Genomic DNA, 8,578 nt, shown 5'->3' with positions numbered 1-8,578 from the left:
GAAACTGCAGCACTTTTTTAAGGGTAAAAATTTAGGCGAGAAAATCATATATTTTCAAGTGATTTTCAAGAGGTTAAAGAAGTACATGCAGAGGCACCGATCATGCCGATGAGAGATTGAATACTGGAGCGGAGCTGCGTTAGATGCTTCAACTTAAATTTAAAGTGGTTGTTCAGTGAGAAAGGTTTCAGATCGGTGGTTCTTTATAATGTGATGGTTCCTGAGTGGGACGGCTAGTGTGATCTCTTGTTTAGAGGGAAATGGACACGTGTGAAAACACAGACAAATGCCCCAATATACAGACAATCCCAGTACAATTACAGTGTAACACTCTAAGAATATAAAGCAATCATATGTTATGAGAATGTTTTCCTTCAGACATGAAGATGGAGCCAGAATCCAAAGAATCTTTTTCACCAGTGACCAGATGTTTCCCCTCGTGTCATAAGCGTGGCGGGGACGACAGACTGGAAGCATCAGTTCTTTAACCTGTGAATAACCCGAAACATCACTTCTCCAAACAGAGAGACACGATGCTCTGTTCGTGGTGGGAGCGCTGGAGGAGGCCATGGAGCTGAGGGGGATGAGGTACCATCCCATCGACATCGAGACCTCCGTCATCCGCGCGCACAAGAGCATCATGGAGTGGTAGGCTGCACGTGCACGCTCACGCTCACGCCATCACACAGACGCAGTTAGAGCCCAGCTGGGGAGGAAGTGGAACATCTAGCAGCTTAAGAGACAGATGTTCGTCTAAATAGTCAAATGTTCATCATGACAAGGGTCAGATGAACATGTTTTTACAGGAGACCTTTTAGGCTTTTCTGTGTTTCTGTGATATCTTTAATGATGGTAGCCATATTCCAAAGACATCCCTGCAAGCCAAAACCTCAGATTTCCCACTGTTCTGAACGCAACCGTTGTTTTTTAACTCTTGGATCCGTATCACGTCATACAGGGCCGGTTTCCATATATGGTCATCTGCTCCAGTTTACTGCACTGTTTACAGAATATACTCATACTCGCCACATGTAGCCACATGCTAACATCAGGGAAACCCATAATCATGGCTGCAAATGTTGATAATTTCTCCCCCATGTCAGGTCACAGAAGCCTTTATTGGCAGAAAGTGCTCCTATACTCCCTTACAATCAAGAGAAAGCCGTTATCTGGGCAGCCGATGTTAATTTCTCCCCGATTTTGGGTCACAGTCCTGCTGGAACATGTCCGGTTGTGTAGTTTTTTGGCTTAGAGCCTTTATTGGGGATTTTCACAGCAACTGCACAGAGGCAGCGACGGCAGAGCAGCGATCCAGAGACCAATCACAGCAGACTGGTGCATCATGGGTCTTCTTTAAGCTTGTTGAGTTCTGCTGCTCCCTAGTGGTCCAAAAATAAATCAATGCCTGCAGCTTAATTAACAGAAGAAACCTAATAAATCCCATGTGTGTCCCCCTCAGTGCGGTCTTCCCCTGGACCAACCTGCTGGTGGTGGTTGTGGAGCTGGAGGGCTCCGAGCAGGAGGCCCTGGACCTGGTTCCCATGGTGACCAAGGCGGTGCTGGAGGAGCACTACCTGATCGTGGGCGTGGTCGTGGTGACGGACATCGGCGTCATCCCCATCAACTCGCGCGGCGAGAAACAGCGCATGCACCTCCGCGACGGCTTCTTACAAGACCAGCTGGATCCCATCTACGTGGCCTACAACATGTAGCCTGAGTGTGTGTGCGTGTGTGTGTCAGCGTGTGTGTGTGTGTGTGTGTGTGTGTGTGTGTGTGTGTCAGCGTGTGTGTGTGTGTGTGTGTGTGTGTGTGTGTGTGTGTTCAGGAGCGAGCATGCGTGTGTATGTCGTGCATATTGCCGTTGTTCATTTATTTCTCAGAATCAAGATGTACTGTATTTTTGAACCTGCGTATGGTGTCAAGTCGTCCGTTTTCTTTAAAGTCGTGTTGTGCCTGTTGGTTGGCTGATTGGCTGATTGATTGATTGATTCATTGATTGATTGGTTGATTGGTTGATTGATTGATTGGTTGATTGCTCAGCATGAGCTCCTTCTTTTCTTTTTTTTTCACCCCCGTTCAACCTTACCGGGAGCTCGTCACTGTAGAAAGCCTTAGGGGGACACTGTGTACGGGGGGGGGGGGGGGGGGGGGGGGGGGGGGGGGGGGGGGGGGGGGGCAGCTCCGGGCGTTTTCAATGGTTTAAAAAGGTGAGAGAGAGAGAGAGAGAGAGAGAGAGAGAGAGAGGGAGAGAGAGAGACTGTGTCTGTCATGTTTTACTGGTCGATTCAAAACAGTAAATCCCAGATTTGTGGTATTATTTCAATTAGAAACAGGGGCAGCCAGATAATTGTAAAAATATAAATATTGTACATAGACATAATAATCTATATGGAGAGATACCTAAAACACATGAGGTATAGTAGCCCCTATATGCAGCTCTCTCCACCTGCACCCTGAGTGTGTGTGTGTGTGTGTGTGTGTGTGTGTGTGGGTGCGTGTGTGTGCGTGCGTGCGTGTTCGTTCATCGTGTTTTAACGTGTGTGACAGAGACATCTGACGTAGTTTTAATGTGATTCACGTAACAGATTTTTTATCCTTATCCACAAATAAGAAAAAGGTTTTTATGGAAACACTCTAAGGTTTAAACTGTTTCAACTAAAAACAGATCCCCAAAAACCACGTCAGACTGTGTGTGTTCAGCGGCTCAGAACCAACACACTGATTGAAGTCTTTTTCTCATGTGAAGGTTCGGACCAAAAACATGGAAGTGCAATATTTATCACTAAAGATTTAAAGCAAACGCAGCAAAACATTAAAGGCACAATGAGTAGGATTCTCCTAAAAAGCGATGTAAAGAAGCCGTCTCCATCACCCCTTATGACCCAGTAGAAGGGTGTGTCTCCGCAGAGACCCTGATCCTGTATTTCTGGGACCTTTCTGGCCGTCTGCCTCTTTAAAAACTGAGCTATCAGGTGTCAGATCGTAAACACACATCCAGGAGGGAAACTACAAAGATGGGGGACACAGCAGCGGCAAAACAAATCTGGGGTTCACCCGCCGGCACCGTAACCCTCGTAAATCCATCTTTGTTTGAGTGACCTGATATCGATCTTTTTGATATATGTCTTTTCACTCAATGAATACGGTGTACAGTTATTTTTGTTCTTTTTTACTTCTTTTTTGGGCCCTTTTTCCCTTTATCAGTGCCCATTGATAGACAGGACAGGTGGAGAGAGAGGTTATGACAGATGGGGGATGACATGCAGCAAAGGGCCGCGGGTCGGACTCGAACCCGGGCCGCTGCACAGGACTCGGCCTACATGGGGAGCACGCTGTACTGGGTGAGCTAGAGGACCCCCCTGGTCTAATTCTTAACCCTCCTGTTGTCCTCTGGTCAAATTTGACCCCTTTAAACAATGTTTATATGTGAAATATGGGTTTCTTTTTTTACCAAATGACCACAAAAAATGGATTGGATTCCTTACAACGCTCATTATAATTCATAATTCTTGCTTTTTTAACTCAAATATTACGTACAATTCTACATAAATGAGGGTTATTGACCATGAATTCCAAGATGTAATGTAAATCTAGTAAGGGGGGTTTAGTGAAGACTTAACTGGGAGGACAACACAGTTGTTAGTGTAAACATTAACCCGGTGCATTATAAAAGTATTGGAGGGTTGTTTTTTTGCTTGTATAATTTACAGCATGACTTCTCTGAGAATCTCTTTTACACCCAAGCTAAAGTTTTATGGAACTGAAATTCTCCTGATGTGGACCCGAATGGTGACCATGTAAATCATTGGGAGTACCCAGGCCCACAAAGCCTACTCATTCTGCCTTTAAGGAGCACAACAATGATCCTTCTTCAGTCATGGGAGTGAATTAGTTGCAGTAAACCGGTGAAGTACAGACCATAAAGCATCTGAAAGCATCTCGCCGAGCGGAGCGCACTGTGTGAATACAGAGGAGGGAATATCGTTATTTAAAGAGACTTTAAAGGCAACGTTTTCATCCCCAAACTAGGTGTAGTAATCCACACCTCGCTGTGAATTCTGGGAATTGTCAGGCGGTCCGAGAGTCTCCAGGTTATACACAAACTTTTAATAAGAATAATTCATGAACATTAATTTGTTTAAATCGTCTTTTTATCAGAAGAAAAGAAACTTTATGCATATCAGAAGTTGCTTAGCGCTTGTTTGGCTAACATAGCGGTTTGGGTCTGTTGGTAGCAGCGTAGCGGTCTCATGTTCCAGTCCCTGCGTGGGTGGGTGTGTGTGTGTGTGTGTGTGTGTGCGTATGCGTGTGTGTGTGTGTGTATTGTATGTAAATAGTGTTGATTTTGTACGGTACAAGTGTGTGTGACTTGTTTTGTACACATGATAAAAAGATGAAATGACACTTTTATAAGAGCCTGCTATGGGCTCACCGTCACACTATACAGTGCAATAAAGTGCTTTGATTGGCTAAAACTCAGACTAGTTGTTGTTATTATTGTTATTATTAGAATGTTTATTACTAAACATGTTTTATGCTTCTTGCGGTGAGCAGGGTCAGGGCAGTGTTAGCCTGACCCTCCTCTACAGCTCTGCACAGGAGGGTCTGGCTAGTCCACACAACCTTCTGGGATGGGAGAAAAACCTGCTCTGGTTGATTGGCATGTCTTTAAACCAGTCCCAGTCGTCTTGGGCGAGGCTAGGCGCCGGACAGAGCCACGGTGCCGCTGTAAAATAACCTCGGGAAGGAAGTTGTTTCGGTGGAGCGTGTACATTCAAAAGTAGTTTTAGTCATGTAACAGAAACCTCTGATAGGACAGATAGTCTAGCTAGTGGTCTGGAGTTACCCTGCAGAGATCTGAGGACCAGGTCACCATAGTCCTCAGATTGGACAGATAGTCTAGCTAGTGGTCTGGTTTGACCCTGCAGAGATCTGAGGACCAGGTAACCATAGTCCTCAGATTGGACAGATAGTCTAGCTAGCTGTCTGGATTGACCCTGCAGAGACCTGAGGACCAGGTCACCATAGTCCTCAGATTGGACAGATAGTCTAGCTAGCTGTCTGGATTTACCCTGCAGAGACCTGAGGACCAGGTAACCATAGTCCTCAGATTGGACAGATAGTCTAGCTAGTGGTCTGGATTTACCCTGCAGAGATCTGAGGACCAGGTAACCATAGTCCTCAGATTGGACAGATAGTCTAGCTAGTGGTCTGGATTGACCCTGCAGAGATCTGAGGACCAGGTAACCATAGTCCTCACAAATCCACCAGACCCCAACACAGAGGAAGAGGAAGGGGACGACGGTATGAGGGCCATCCGGCGGAAGTTCCAGCGGCACCTGTACACGTCGAAAACGAAACAAGCGTTATGGTGACACATTATTCCAACAAGATATTTCACAGAAATATACTTTTTTTTAAAACCATGTTTAAAACAAATAAGCTGATAATACAGAATAAAGAGAAAACTGCTGTGTATGTTAAGTTAGAATACGAATGACTGTAATTTATGAAAACAAAATAAAAACAATTACAGATGAGAAACCGGTTTCAGGATAAAAAACTGTGTCTTATTTTGCTTATTTAGCTAATTGACTCCTTATTATTGTCCTTAAATCTGCACATCCTGTGCTTTATGACCGGAATATGTGTTTCATAATTACCATGAGGGGCATTTTATGCTTTTATTTACACAGAAAGGAAAGAAGAAGACCCACAGCAAAGGTCCCAGGACCAGGTTCAAACCCTGGTACACTGTCCCCGGATGTGGTCCATAGACTGTGTATTATTATTGAATGTACAGTCTATATTATTAATAATATACAGTCTATGGTGTAGACATGTAGACGTTCTATATGAAGTTTGAGCATGAGAAGGTGGAAGAACACAAAGTGTTCCACCTGCAGACAGGATCCGGAGAAATGCTTCTAATAAAAGAAAGAAACCAACGATAAAACTGCTGAAACACTCAGTGATTTACTCCTCAGGACCAAGACAAACCTTCTACCTCTTTAATCTTCATCTTCTTTCTGTTTCTAATTTGCTTTCCTCTCTTCTGGTCCGATAAGACTTTTAAAAGCATTCCTGACCGACTTAAAGGAGCTGTGGGCTCGACTCTCTCTCCTTCTCCTCCTCGTGTCCTTTCATTTTATAACAAACACAGCTCGTTAAACTTAGCCTACTTCTGGATTAAAGACCAAAGGTTTGAGAAGAACACGAAGAAGAAGAGTAGCTCCACCACTCAGCACCCCCCTGTGATGGGTGTGTTGTGAGTCCGGCCACACGGTGGCGCTGTCGGTGTTTCACGGTAAAACCACTCAGGAACTTCTTTCAGCTCGGCGGGAGCGCGCATCAGTCCGGGCTTGTCCTGAGAGGCAAGGTGTGACGGGGACGCGCACTGATTTGTAAGGGAGTGAACCGGACCACCGCCTCACTACGGACGCGAAGCGGCTCGTGTCGGTTTGTCGGTTTCAGGTGGACTCAGCGGTTCCTTCAGGTTTTAGTTCTTCTTCGCGAGGCGCAGAGAGGTCCGCGCGCAGAGCTGCGAGACCACCGTGCCAAAAGAAGAAGAAGAAAGCTGATTTACAGGCGAGACTGCGCGTTAAGACTTCCCGGACCAGTCCAGTGCGCGTGCCTCGTGCCGGACATGTCCTCCAGGTGAGCTGCTGGTGGCCCGGCTGGAGGAGATGAGACCATGGCCTTTACGCACCGGCTCGCCCTGCTCCTCCTCGGCCTCACCTCCACCCTCACGGTCAGGCGCTCTCATATCATCATCTATTTAAACTTAAACTACTCAAACTGCTAGTTTTGTATTTATTTGTTTCTGTTTTTTTTGTGTATTCATATTTTATTTTCACACATGTTTGAATATGTTTGCTTGTGTTTGGATGGACCAATCAGCTGCACCCAGGGTAACTACTGGGGCAATAAACTCCTTTATCATAATGAGATTATTGTCTTAACCCAACGCATTATTATTAGTCAGGGTGCAGTCTGCATGGAGGGCTGATCCGGGTTGTAGAGAGTCCCTCTGGTGCAGGTCTTCAGTTTGGGGATCCTACTGGATCACAGAGGTTAAAGCCAGGGGCCACTTTAGCCCTAAATACCCTGAAAAATATCTGTATGTAGTATGTGTGTAATCTATTGTGAGAGAAGGAGTTCTGCTCTGGGAACATCTCAGCTTTGGGAAACAGAACTAGTGCTCTTCAGCCATAAATCAACCTTTTCATAAGTTATTAATACTGCACTTTGAATATGGCTGTTTGCCCATAGATCAACATCTGATATCATATGTAATACCTCCTCACCTCTGTAGTAATTTAACTTTAATATGATCCATCAGCTACTCTTCCCCACGAGTCCACACGAAACATAAACAACAGATTTCATTAAAAAAAACAGCCAGAGGATATATAAATATACATATTCCTCTCCATGTACTCTATTAAATATCACAATAAACACATCAGCACAGATTATAGAAAAGTTAAATCTTATGTCTTTGTTTACATTTCAGTATTACTATACACTAAGTCCAAAATATGGTTCCAGTCTTAGGGAGGTTAGATGATGCTTTGGCAATCTCTGCTGGAAGTTTATTTAATTTTTTATATTATACACTAGTGAGTCTCTGCAGGTCTTGAGTCCCTGCGTCCGTCCCTCGATACAGGACTGTGTGTTAGTGTCGGCCCATGTCTCAGAAGGACGTTTTCTCAGGTTTTTTGATGTCTTCATGTCCCCTCCATCCCTCATGATGGTCCAAAGGGACGGTAAAAGTCCCAGTCAGCCCAGTAGAAGGAGGTTAAAAGTCCCAGTCAGCCCAGTAGAAGGAGGTTAAAAGTCCCAGTCAGCCCAGTAGAAGGAGGTTAAAAGTCCCAGTCAGCCCAGTAGAAGGACGGTAAAAGGGTGCCGGGCACCCCCTAAGCTCTGGTCCTAGAACCGCCCCTGGTTGAAGGAAACTGAGGGAGACCTAAGTTTCAAAAGCCTTTAATATCTTCTTCTCTTATAAAGTTAATAGAAGATCTTTCTGTCAATCTTTTAATTACTTCATTGCCGAGAAGATATTAAAGGCTTTTAAAACTTCTCTCGAGGGTTTGAAGTTCAAAAGTTCAAAATGTGTTTATTAGGATAAACTCTGTGAGATGTATCATCTTGTTTTCAAGGGAATTAAAATAAAAAATACACAAACATATTGTACAATAGAGACAACAATGTATATAAATATAGATATGCACATATCAACTAGAGCCCGACTGATAAAGGAGTTTAAGGCCGTACCGACACAAATATTTGGTTAATTAAAGGTCAGATATTCCGATATGAGGGGCGATATATATTTAAAGAACAAAATCCAGAACCGAGTAACAAACAACCAGATTTCAGAACATTAGTCATTTGTTTTATTGTCTCAACAGAATATGAAAATATGTTAAAGTTCTGATAAATAAAATGTATAAAAATACAAACTTAAAGACATGAAACTTAAAGTCCTTTGAACAAAAACAGGGACGTTGTAGAGTGTCCTCTGGTGGACAGACTATGTAACACCATCACTAACAGGGACGTTGTAGAGTGTCCT

The 8,578-nt window shown here is 44.2% G+C and overlaps 2 protein-coding genes across 2 annotated transcripts in view; both read left to right on the top strand.

The window, feature by feature from the left end:
• Positions 1-2,128, top strand: part of LOC117938277 (disco-interacting protein 2 homolog C-like) — a gene marked incomplete at its 5' end in the record, with an annotated part of 67,270 nt that extends 65,142 nt beyond the window's left edge. The window contains 2 exon segments of the mRNA XM_034862800.1: positions 525-648; positions 1,460-2,128. Coding sequence (XP_034718691.1) covers positions 525-648; positions 1,460-1,712 — 377 coding nt within the window.
• Positions 2,129-6,354: 4,226 nt separating this feature from the next.
• The window catches only part of LOC117938276 (vasoactive intestinal polypeptide receptor 2-like), a 34,106-nt gene continuing 31,882 nt past the window's right edge, over positions 6,355-8,578 (top strand). The window contains exon 1 of the mRNA XM_034862799.1: positions 6,355-6,751. Within this exon, the coding sequence (XP_034718690.1) occupies positions 6,695-6,751 (57 nt within the window). The 5' untranslated portion in view covers positions 6,355-6,694. The remainder of the gene's footprint in view (positions 6,752-8,578) is intronic.

The sequence above is a fragment of the Etheostoma cragini genome, chromosome 22 (assembly GCF_013103735.1).
Source record: "Etheostoma cragini isolate CJK2018 chromosome 22, CSU_Ecrag_1.0, whole genome shotgun sequence".
In the NCBI taxonomy this organism is placed as follows: Eukaryota; Metazoa; Chordata; class Actinopteri; order Perciformes; family Percidae; genus Etheostoma; species Etheostoma cragini.
This window is presented reverse-complemented; position numbering and strand designations above follow the sequence as displayed.